Below are 12387 nucleotides of genomic sequence, written 5' to 3'. Positions count from 1 at the left end.
ACAGGAGATTTCCTCTGGAAGAGATCCCACTGGATGAGAAGGAAGCGGCTCAGTGGCTTCATAAACTGTACCAGGAGAAGGTAAAGGCACACGGCTCTCCCCTCCCCCGGGGTCTCGGGAAGAGGTTTCCGAGGGGCGGCGCACGGGGCAGGCGGGTCACGCGTGCGGATTTCCGGAGACGGGAGGACCGTGTCGCTCTCAAACACTTTCTACCTTCTTTCCAGTGTCTTTCTTAACTTGTGAGAAATCAACACACTAGAAGAAGGTGTAAAGGATGGCATGGTCCTTACACAGCCGTGGCTGATCACATTTTGCCACATTTGGTTCATCTTTTCATGTAAAAACTGATAGATCCACAGCCTACACGTATCGTGTGTGTGTGTGTGTGTGTGTGTGATTTATAGAAGAGACACAGTCTAGGTGACATGAAGAGATCCGTGGGCCAAGCACACCATTCCTTCTCCATTCCCCTGAAATGTGCCACTGGCTTGTTTTAGATACACAAACATACAGGACACGGTATCTTCATCTTCAGCATTGAGGGGGGCTTAGAGAATGACAAGATCCTTTCCACATACAACAAATATCCTTTTAAAGGCACTGGTGAGCTTTTAAGGAAATAAGGGTCAGAGAAGAATGGAGCTGAAAATCAGGTCATGAGCCTGTGAACCAGGAATGCCACACTCCTGCAAGTGGCATTTGCTGGTCCCCTTACCCTGGAGTCCTGAGTTTTAATGCCTACCTGGAAACAGAAGAGAGGGGTTTGACCTCATTCCAAGCAGGAACTCACCTCGCACAGTGAACTGAAAGAAACATACCTGCCAGCACAGGGAAATGACTTTGACGCTCACCTTTCTCCTCTTGGTCTCAACAAGGTCTCCCTGATAATTCATAATCACAGGTTGGCCCTCAGAGGGGCTTGGGGTTTGAATTTATCCTAGCAATATAGTTCAGGGAGAACAAAGCCAAAATATCAACCCAACAAGTGGTTCCAGGCAAACCATTCCAGAGTTCCTGAGAGAAGCACATGCAGGACTGGAAGAACACAGGTAAAATCCTGCTGGAGATGAGCATGTAACCAGACCACGAGCACAGGGTGCAGAGACACAGAACAGAAGAGGTAAACTCTCCAAACACTTCAGCCAGTGGATCAACAGAGACTAAAATCAGTATGTTTGAAGTGGTTGAGCACAAAGAAGGAACTGAAAACAAAAGAGCAATACCGACAGAAAAAAGACAGATTTGAGAAAAACCAAGTAGAATTTATAGGCAGCAAAAATCTAGGCACTGACAGTAAAATTTTAATTAATAGATTAAATGGCAGATTTGATACAGCTGAAGAGAGAGTAAACTGGAAGATTGAGAAGAAATTGCTCAGAATGTGGCACAGAGGAAGTGCAAACATAAAAGGAAGTTGAGAAGACACAGAGGGCAGACCCAGAGGTCCAATATGTAACTATGGGCAGGTCCAGAAAGAGACAAGAGTGGTGAAGAGCAGGTGTCACAGATGACAAATGTAGAGCTTCTGGAATTCCTCAGGTTCAAGAAACACAAGTCTGGAACAGGGTAAATAAAGAGAAATCCAACCACCCCCCACCCCCCACTTATCGATGAAATTGCAGAACACGAAAGACAATGAGAAGATCTTAGAGTAACCGGAGAGAAAAGACATACTTCCTTCGAGGGAATGATCGTGAAGTTGACATTAGACACATCTTACTATGTGTCAGGATCTCTTCTAAATGTCTTATACATGTTTTATCCTCGTAATAATCTCTCTCTCTCACACACACACACTGACATACACATACATTATACGTGCACAGACATATTAAAAATAGAGTAAGCCCAGAGAGAATAGAACAAATAAAATAATAAAAATAGCATAAATCATTTTAACAGAAAGCAAAGCTACAAAAGAGTGAATCAACTGTACCAAATGCTTTTTAAAAAAAAAAACCTAATAAAATAGAAAGCCATGGGCAAGAGTGACCCATTAGAAGAGTGATAGCATTGATAGGAATGAAAAGATAAGCCAACCAAGGGGCAGAGGAGAATAATATGAGAGTAGCGTCACTAACTTTATGCTCATACATTTGAAAACTTAGGTAAAATGTATGATTTCCAAGAATACAACTCTCTCTGGATGAAAAATAAAGCCTACGTGAAGAAGAAATGCAGCATGTGTGATCAAGTAGATAGAAAGGCAGATGGATCTTGAACACACTAGGTTGCAAAGAAGAATCCATCTTGGAATCCATGGCAACATGTGAGAGTTTAAAACTCTTACAATAGACATTTGTGAGCAACAGTATTGTTCAACACAAGAGGAAAAATAATGTAACAGTGCATTGTTGGGAAATAGGACATTGTGTGTGTTCATTTGCGATAATTCAGTCGCAATGAACAAACTGCATATCATCAGCAGAACCAGATCACGGGGACATAATGTGCAAATACATAATGTGCAAGCACGCACATGCTCCGTGCAGAAGGCGGCGTGGCGTACGGGCCGTGCACAGACTGTGTTCACGCGCACACGCCTGTTCAGTGCATGTGTGAACAGTGTCGGGGGGGGGGGGACAGAGGGGCCCAGCCAGGACACAGCGGCCTCTGGAGGTGACAGAGTAGGGGCCTCATCTCTGTCCCTAAGGTTCACTTTCTAGAATCATCTAACACAGATGCAGCAAGTGGCAAGGTTTGACATATATGACTTTTGGGGGGTGTTTTTCTATTATTTGCCATGTTTTTCTATACTACTGAAAATACATAATAACATTTTCAGTTGTTTTTTGTGTCACAATTAATTTACATCAAGGGTGCCATACTATATGTGAGGTGTTCTATTTTTTCTTCTGTCAGTCACCATGGTGTTTGTACCTGTCAGCATTGACGTAATAGATTTAATTCACTCCTTTTATTTTTTTAAGAAGGTCTTTTTCTATTGCCCTTTTTTTTTAGAGAAGGGAGGGAGGGGCAGAGGGCGAGAGAGAATCCCAAGCAGGCTCCGCACCCAGCACGGAGCCCAACGCTGGGCTCTGTCCCACGACCCTGAGATCAGGACCTGAGCTGAAACCAAGAGTCGGACGCTTAACCGACTGAGCCCCCCAGGCGCCCCTGTTTTGTTTTGTTTTTTTTTTAAGATTTTATTTATTTGCGAGAGAGAATGAGAGACAGAGAGCATGAGAGGGAGGAGGGTCAGAGGGAGAAGCAGACCCCCCGCTGAGCAGGGAGCCCGATGCGGGACTCGATCCCGGGACTCCAGGATCATGACCTGAGCCGAAGGCAGTCGCTTAACCAACTGAGCCACCCAGGCGCCCCCCTGTTTTTAATTTAAGTAAACTCTACCCCCAGCATGGGGCTCGCGCTCAAGACCCTGACCACACGCTTTGCCGGCTGAGCCAGCCAGGCGCCCCTGCCTCACTCCTCCCCCACAGGGAGACAGGGAGACAGCCGTGCTAGTCCTTCATCTTCCTGTCTGTGAATAGGTAGGCTGTATCCCCCTTTGCAGAGCGTGTCTCCGAGACACACTCACGCTGTAACCTGTGGGCATAGCCTCTCTGCACTTCGCGGAATTGTTCTGAGCTGCGCTTCAAAGAGACCGCCCAGTTTGCGTCCCGCAGCTGAGCGTGAGATGCCCCTTGTGAGTAGAGGGTCCGGATGGCCCCTGCCAGGCAAGATGCAGACCCTGCAGTGACCAGCCTCGGCGCTTTGATCCTGATGCAACAGACAGCTTCCGAGAGGCATTGATGGCTCCCGCCTTTGGTTATTCACCTGTTAGCTCCAGTCGTAACCTGGAGCCGGACCACAGAGTTCGTGCCATGCGGTTTTCCCGTTCCGCAGATGTGGGAGCTGACTGGCGGGTGCCGGCAGGGGGGGCGTCCCGGGCCTCCCGGTCTCTTGCCCTCACTCCTGCCGCACACTCGCTGCATGATCGGAACGGCGGGCAGTGGGGCGGTGAGGGAAATGGGACAGAGTCCTGAGTCCAGTGCTCTTCCTTCCTGGCCACTCGTGTCTGGGCCACGGTGACCGAGTGCCTGCCAGGCTTCCGGGAGGGGACACAGGTGGATGCGGTTGGGGGGTCTGCAGGCGGTGGTGGTGAGACCCTCTCTGCAGTTCCAGCAGAGGCTGGCGAGGGGAAGGAGGAGGTGGGTCAGGCGCGGAGTCGGGAGGAGGCGAGGACACGAGCTCTGAGAGCCAGCCCCACGGGATGGCCTCCGCCGGCCGGGCCCAGCATTTCCTCTCCGGGAACGAGTCCGAGTGTCCCCGTGTGCCGTGGGTGAGCACTGCTTCCCCGACACGCGTGGCAGACACGCGCCACATGCATGTGTGCGTACCAGCTACGCCTCCTGGACTGGGTCCCCGTTCAGAAAGGTATGGAGCTGCCGTCTGGAAGAAGCCGCGGACCCCGAATGCATGTGGTGGGTCCCCAGGACGGTGGGCGAGCTGAGCTCACCTCCCCGACCCTCCCAACACCTGCGAGCAGGATCCTGCCACCATTCCCGGGTGTAGACGTGGGGCCAAGCCAGCGGCATGTCAAGGCAGTGGGCTGGGGTGAGGGGCTCCCGGAGAGGCCCCCGGGAAGCAAGGGGTGCCCACAGGAGGGGATGCGGTGACAGGAGATGGCCCGGCCCCAGGCATGGCTGCCGTGGCTGCAGAGAGGTGTGCCGAGGGGGGCGTGCATGCGTGTGCACCTCTTCCACCAGCGAAATGCTCTGGCAGCTCGTCTCCCTGCGCTCACCTGCTCCTTAGCCTCCTGTCCGGAGACAGAGGAAGGAGAGCCGAGGTCGCTTTTCATGGGCAATGTAGTAGGTGCAGACGATGGTGGGACTGGCGCCCGGGCCTCTGGGCCCCCAGCCAGTCAAGGCCGCTGCCCCACCAGCCCACCCTCAGGAGGTAGCCGGAGGCGACCAGGGGCCGGAGGCGCCTGCATGAGCCCGGCTTTCTTCGAGCTTCCACAAGGGTCCTGCCGTCCCCGACCCATCGCACACACAGTAGTTGCTTTATTGATGGGAACGTGGATGGTGGAGTCATTTCTATCGTCAGCCCTCAGCCCTCGTGGTAGGAGAGCATCTAAAGCCGCGTGTTCTCCCTCTTTCAGGACGCCTTGCAGGAGACGTACAACCAGAAGGGCGTGTTTCCGGGGCAGCAGTTCAAACCCCCCCGCCGGCCGTGGACGCTCCTGAACTTCCTCTCCTGGGCCACGGTCCTCCTGTCTCCTCTCTTCAGTTGCGTCTTGGGTGTCTTTGCAAGTGGCTCGCCCCTCCTGATCCTGACATTCCTGGGGTTCGTCGGGGCAGGTAACGAATGCGAGTAACACAAGCTCGAGCTGGGGGCCTTCCGTGCTCCAGCCACGGCGCCCGAGCCCGGGGGCCGTCGAGGTGGCCGGCCCGTAGGGAGCAGGCTCCACCTGGAGTCATTCCGGCCTCTGTCCACTAAGCCATAGGGTCGTGTGGACCACAGCCACGTCCCGGGGCCGTCTCCCTACAAACCGACCGGCCACCGGCTCTCAGGGCATCAGCATCGTATGCTGCAGCTGGGCGGGCCCCGTGTCTGCGTGGTGACCGTCTGAGGGTCTCTGAGGACATGGGCATTACTCGACAGCCCTGCACAGTCCTGGGCTCTCGGGACTCCCCCGGAACCTTCGCAGACGGACAGGCACCCGTCTGTGCCAGGCATCTTGCAGGGCGCGGCAGCCCCACCAGGCCCATGGCCACCTCCTGCTCCCACCCCCGGAGCCCCCCAGACAGGCTGGCCCCTGCGGTGGGAGGGGGGAGGGAGCGGGGAGAGGGCTGGCCTGCAGTCCCCACGGGGGCGGGGGGGGGGGGGGGGGTCAGAGGCAAAAGTCGGGAACCCCCGATATCAGTTTTCCAATTGGATGGCTAAGCGACCTGTCTAACCTTGCCTTTTTCCTATTTTAAAGCTTCCTTTGGAGTCCGCCGACTAATAGGAGTAACTGAAATAGAAAAAGGCTCTAGCTACGGAAACCAAGAATTTAAGAAAAAGGAATAATTACTGGCTGTGATTGCACATACATAACCTGACGGTGGTATCCAATTAACTCAATTAAAAACAGAACAACACACACAGATCGGAACAAAAGACCCTTAGAAACTATTTTTCGTATTAACTGGTGACTAATATTGACCAGTAAACCTTGAGCCAAGAGTGAAGCCGTCGGAGGCCCGCAGACAAAGACTCTGGCTACGCCCCTGCACAGGGGGTGAGAGTCCACCACGGAGCTGGGCGCGGGGGCACGTGTGTGCGGGGGCGGGGGGCGGCCACTCCTGGGATCACCAGTCCCGCCCCGATGTCATCTCGAGAGGACTCTGCCTGCCAGAGGGAGCCTGTGGATGCTTTCTCTTCTTAAACTTAGATCCCATTTTTGTTTTTATCGGTTATTTCGGGAACTCACCCTGGCCCTTCGCCTCCTCCCCCCACCCCAGCAAACCTTCCCCTGCTCTCCCAGGATGGAGGATTTGCAGGTCCCAGGCCCCCGAAGTGCCCACCTGTCCTGCCCAGCACCGCCCCTTCGCTCCGGCCGGTGGGGTGGGCGTGCAGAGCATTCTCGGGGGGACAAGCACACGCCGAGTGTCGGATGGACGGGTAGCCCCATTTCACTGTCAGACCACGGCTTGCCCGTTTCCCCCCAACCCCGTGTGTAAGTACCTTACATCTGTTTTTATAGTGAAGGGGCCCCTTCCCCCAGTACCTGAAGCCCCCTGTCCCTCTTTCTCCCTGCGGCCTCCGCGGGGCTACACCCCTGTCCCCGGTGCCGGGAGAGGGCTGCCCTGCAGCCCACAGGGCTCTTGGATGCTCGTTTAAAAGTATGTCACCATCAAACCTTGCTTCTGGAGGTGGTTGGAGACTGTTCACTTGGAGCTCGTTGGCTTCTAGAGGTTTTATTTTTACAGTTGGTCTATTGATGGCTCTCCGCTCCCTGATGCAAAGTAGAGGTGGTGAGCCTCCCCCAACTCCGCCAGCCTCCCTTTCCCAAGCAGGTGCTGGGGCCCGGGGGTGGCCTGCCCCTGTGTGGCGGGTGTCACCCCTGGGGCTTGGGGGCACTGCTCCCCCCTGCTCCCCCCGCCATGGGGTGTCTCCCCGTGACCTGACTTGGGCCCGCGGCCCAGGGGAGCTGCGTATTCTGCAGATGGAGGCGTGGGGCTGGGGCCGCTGGGCTGGTGGAGGGAGGTGCACGGGGGGCCCCCGGCACCCGCCTCCTGGGCCCCAGCTCAAGCATCCCGCTGCACGCCCCGCCTGCGTTGGACTTCCTTCCTAAACCTCAGGCGTGCTGTTTGCAAGTCACACTCCCCTCGCCCTGTTTAGCCAGGGAAGGAAAACTAGCGGTGTTAGTCTGGTGCCCTGTAACCAGCATTCCGAAGAGAGGCCCGCTGCGTTTTCTAGGAGAGGAGGTGGAGGAAAGGGATGGGAACAATAGAAACTAAACTGGACAAATAACTATGCATCAGCCCTTAGGTCTGTGTTTTGGGAGGACTTCTCGAGACTGCACACGCTCTTTAGGAGGACAATGCTGGATTCTGTGTGGTCGCCGTGGGGCAGGGCGAGACTGAGCACAGCCCCCGCGAGGCTGCAGGGCTGAGGCAGGACCGCCCCCCTCCCTGGCCGCTCAGACCCCGCACTGCAGGGAGGGACTGCCTTAGGTTCTTTCCCTTCACCTGGCGAGCTGCTTGCCTGTCCCCGTCTGTGTATGTCACTAACTCACTAGCACCTGGGACGTTTTGGAACAGCCGTGGGGCACCGCCGTGCAGACGCATCACCTACAAGACGCAGTTTAGATCTCCCACCTGTTAACCCTAGCTCTCGTTGCCCGGAGAAGTTCTCTCCCCTGGGAACCCCTGTGCGCCGGGGGAGTCTGCCCGGAGTCGCTGAGCGAGCCGCGCGGACTCCCGTTCGCACGGAGACCCAGGCCAGCGCAGGTTTTAAATCTCAGTGATTCCCTTCCAATCTAACAGATGAGCTTGTGCACTTGATGCCAAGACCTTGAGAGCAATAAAATCTATACCATGAATGTTTGGGGTTTTTTGTTTGTTTTTGGAGGGGGATGGAGTTGCTTTTCATCCACTTCAGAAGGAAAAGGAACAGGAACTCCTTTAATTTTTAAAATAAATCAGAATAGTGCTTTTCTTTTCCCTTTACGCCCTACAACTGAGTTTCCTCTGTTGCTGACGTCATGTCCAAATTAAGGCCGAATGCTTGGACCGTGTGGGCTGGCCGCGGTTGGGGTGCACTCAGGCGCCGGGCCCTGGGCATCCCCCGCGGGCACCCTACAGGCTGAGCTCGGAGCCTGGGGGCCGCTGGTGGCTCCTCCCTCGGCTCAGACCCACGCCCGGCTCTCGGGCACCTTCCCCGCGTGCACCTCGGCCCTGCCCAGTGAGTGCAGTTCGGGTCGTGGTCACTACCCATGTGTCCAGCTGAGGAGAGGACCCCAGCTTGTTTACCCCCCTCTGGGGAGTTCCAGGGGCTCCTAAGGTGCCATGGCAGCTACCAGCACCTGAGGACTCTGATAGCAGTGTAAGTGACCGTCCCCACTGCATGGGGCTAGGAGGCGCTGGGGAAGGGCTTAGCTGGTCAGAAAGAAAGCGTGTCCTCATTTGCGATTAATCCAAAGGAAGAAGTGACCCTGGCCATCCAGTGCTTGGTGGCAGCATGGCCCTCCCTGAGGTGTCCCTGCAGTCCCTGTCCTCAAGAAGCACAGCGTCTAGTTGAAGAGATGAGTTCTGAATATACAAACCACTAAATAGCAACATAAAACAACCATGTAAGCAGCACTTAGTTATAAACAATGACGTATGGGCACTGACCCATCTTGAATCTCCACCTGTCTGTCCCTCTGACCCCCCTCTGTGCCCCAAGGCATGAGAACCTTTCCTTCCACTCGTTTAGTTACTGAGCATTAGGTTGAGCTGAGCAAAGAGTGGAGTATGCAATTCGAGAGCGGTCTCCAGGCTGTCCGTGTCCCCGTGGCCACCGCTGGGGGTCAGATTTGGGGTGAAGAATAAGTCACTCTCTGCATGTTGCTTTGTCTCTGCTGAGACGCTTAGAGGACAAGCCGCACAATCTTTCCAGCCCGCTGATTTTCAGCCCAACTGTTCAACCTTGTGCATAAGCTCATGCTTCCAAGTTCTCCCCGATACCAGCATGCTCTCCCCAGCACGCAGCGCTCAGCGTCCCATGGTGTCACGTGGCTTCTAACCCTTCCGCAGTGTAACGAGGCTTAGGGTGACAACGGTGGGCCTGGCGTGCCCACCTGCTTCCTCTCTGGACACAGTACGTCCGTGGCCCAGGTGCCTGCCCCTTTCTCTAGCGAGTGAGCTCCTGCAGGAAAGCGAGCCTCGGTGAGTGCCTGCGCCGTGGGGCAGCCGGGGCGCACGCGGACATTCGGGGTCCACGTCCTCGTCTGTCAGGGCTGGCACACCCCAGCCCAGGGACGGGTTGGGGGCAGAAGACGTCACACCGTGTTCTGCTTGGCTGAGGGGTGGACACACGTGAGCTCAGTTTTACCACGAGCATTTGCTGCGGTCCAATTCCGTGACGGTGTCATTCCCATAAGCTGCTTGGGGACATAAAGGACAAGAGCACTGTTAGGGGACTGAGGAGATGGCCAGAGAAGTGGACACCAGTCAGCCCTGTCAGCAGCTGAATGTTCTTTTCAAAGACAATTGAATTGCTTAACATTTTTATGCTCTGTAATGACACGTTCACCTGGACTTTTCTTTTCTCATAAACTCTTCCGTTTCTTAACTTTCTGTTGCAAAAGTGATGGGACAGACGTCGAACTGTGAATGAGGCCCTGAAATGCACTAAGCCGTGTTAAATTAAACCTGAGCTACTTGATGCCATGAAGAAATGCATCCGATCTGCTTGTATTTATTGTCTCAGACCTGTAAGATTTGTACGTTGTGACAATCAAATGTGACTCGCCTAAATGCCGGGAAATTCCACTGGCTTCTTAACCATAAAGACCGTCCGCAAGTACTGTAACTGTAAATGAGCATCTCTCTCTGGAAAACCACGCAAACCCCCGACTCGGTGCGTGCGACGGACGTCGGGGTTCTTTTTCTATTACTGATGATCGGTCCTACCTGACTGTCGGCCAGTTTCTAAGTGATGAATTCTATACAGGGTGCAAATGTACTATATGGATGTTTCCTTTTGTACACTTCATTTTTACAAGTTTTGCTACTCACAAGCTTTATGTAGTCGAGGATAGCGGTATTTTTGGCCAGTGGGGCCTGTGGGGACGGGGTGGGGATGGGCGAGCTACCTGAGATTTTACCAGCCTGCGTCCCAAACAGCCGGCCACGTTTGCCGCGCTCTGTGGAGATCACTCTGCACGTGGGCGCGTGCGGGCCCGCCGAGCGGTGGTACTTTCTAGATAAAATGCTGCGGGCGCCACGTGCGCCTCTTCACATTGCTGCTGTTGGCAGAGAGCGAGGAGACATCCGTGAACGTCGTCTCCGGCGGGTCCCCTGGGGAGGCGGTGGACGCCCGGGCCGCCACCCACAGCGACCGCCCCCGCGGGGGCCGCTCTAGCTGGGGCCGTCCTGCTGGGGGCGCTTCCCACGCTTCTCCATTTCATGTAAGATGCTTTCGGAAGGGAAATCGGAAAGGAGAGTGAGCATCTGGCGAGGGCACAGGAGAGAATCAGCTGGGGCACAAGGTGCTCAGTGCCCTGTGCCTAAACGCGGGTCTTAAAAGCCATCAAGGACAAAAAGGTTTTCCAAAGTAGGCATGTATATATCAAAAATTATTTTTTTGTAACAACAAAATCGTTCTGTGGAGAAAATCGAGGAACAATTTTTCTTCTTTATAAAGAAAAGAACTCTTGTTAGAACCAAGAGCTATTCCAGGTTCTCATTTGTCTGTCTTGTGAAAATAAATCGAGCTGAAAGAGTCGTGGTGCGTCCTGTGCTCGGGCAGCAGCCCCCGGTGAGGTGCTTTCCTGCCCTGCCCCCTCGGGGCTGTGGCGGCGGGGACGGGGCCACGTCCACGCTCCGCTCAGGCCACCTGAGACCAGGCTCAGATGGGCTCTCCCGAAAGCCCCACATCTAGACTCACTTTAAAAACTGTTCGTGGGGCGCCTGGGTGGCTCAGTCGGTTAAGCGTCTGCCTTCGGCTCAGGTCGTGATCCTGGAGTCCCGGGGTCGAGTCCCACATCGGGCTCCTGGCTCGGCGGGGAGTCTGCTATTCCCTCTGACCCTCCCCCCTCTCATGTGCTCTCTGTCTCATTCTCTCTCTCAAATAAAAAAATAAATAAATAAAAAACAACAAAACTGTTAGTCTCAGAGGGGCGCCTGGTGGCTCCGTCAGTTAAGCATCCGACTTGGTTCCGGCTCAGGTCGCGATCTCAGGGTCGTGGGATCGAGCCCCACGTTGGGCTCCGCGCTGGTGTGGAGGCTGCTGGAGATTCTCTCTCTCGGCGCCCCTCCCCCCTCCCACGCTCACACTCTCTCTTTCTCTCTCTCAAATAATAAATAAACCTCTAAACAATAGAAACATCGGTCCTCAGAGCACACACACGCGCACTCAGGTGTGGGGTCTGGGGCGAGGGGGGCTCTTTTCCCGGGAGACAAAACCGAAAGGCCCCGTGCCACTTGGCGTTTGGGGTTGGCAGGGTTGGGCCAGACCCTCGTCCCTGGGCATGCCGCTCTGCTCTGCCCATGTGCTGGGTCCTGTTGGGGTGCGACCATCCACTGGCAAGGACAGGCGGCTGTGGAGGCCACCCCGGACTCCTCACCTGGAGTTTTGTGCCCATCCGGGGTGCCCGGGAGGCGGGCCACGCTTCCTCGTGAGGCCCACCTGCTGTGCTGGCCGTGCCCCCCCCCCTCTGCTTTGGCTCTGCAGGGGGGGCTCCGAATGTAGGCACCAGCCCCTGGCCACCTGATATAAGAGGTGGGGGGGTGCACGCACACACACACACCCCCCAACCCAAACTGTAAGGGGAAAGCAGGGGGTGCGCACATAAGAGCAATCCCGTTAGGAAATGGTAGGAAATCACAACTCTATGCTCTGGAAATCATCCTTATTTTCATGTTTCCTCACGTTTCACGTAATGCCCGAGACCGCTGAACTGTCCAGGCGACCCCACAGCGGTGGAATTTCCAGAAGGAAAAGCTCCTCTTGCCAAAGTGCTCCCCAGAGGCTAAAAACTCAGTGAAGGACTCGAGTTGCCCTGTGGTGTCTCAGAGGAGGCAGGTGACGTCACCAGGTGCAGGCTCCAGCTCCGCCCACTCCCGGGCGGACATCCTACCGAGGAGCATGTTGTGGGGAAAGCGGGCAGAAGAAATGCATGGGGTGTATGGAAGGTGTGACGTGTGGGGGTTAGGGGCACGGTGTTTTCAGCTCTGCCCCAGCGAGAATCTGGCA

The 12387-nt window shown here is 55.1% G+C and overlaps 1 protein-coding gene across 4 annotated transcripts in view; it reads left to right on the top strand.

The window, feature by feature from the left end:
- Positions 1-10916, top strand: part of AGPAT3 (1-acylglycerol-3-phosphate O-acyltransferase 3) — a 153220-nt gene extending 142304 nt beyond the window's left edge. For all 4 annotated transcript variants that reach the window (XM_035030080.1, XM_035030079.1, XM_035030081.1 and 1 more), the window contains 3 exons: positions 5-80; positions 5102-5300; positions 5924-10916. In XM_035030080.1, coding sequence (XP_034885971.1) covers positions 5-80; positions 5102-5300; positions 5924-6012 — 364 coding nt within the window. In that variant the 3' untranslated portion in view covers positions 6013-10916. The remainder of the gene's footprint in view (positions 1-4; positions 81-5101; positions 5301-5923) is intronic.
- The last annotated feature ends 1471 nt before the right edge of the window (positions 10917-12387 follow it).

This window comes from Mirounga leonina, unplaced genomic scaffold (genome assembly GCF_011800145.1).
Source record: "Mirounga leonina isolate KUSES-001 unplaced genomic scaffold, KU_Mleo_1.0 Mir_353, whole genome shotgun sequence".
Classification (NCBI taxonomy): Eukaryota; Metazoa; Chordata; class Mammalia; order Carnivora; family Phocidae; genus Mirounga; species Mirounga leonina.
The sequence above is the reverse complement of the archived record's forward strand: the minus strand, read 5'-3'. Positions and strand labels throughout refer to the sequence as shown.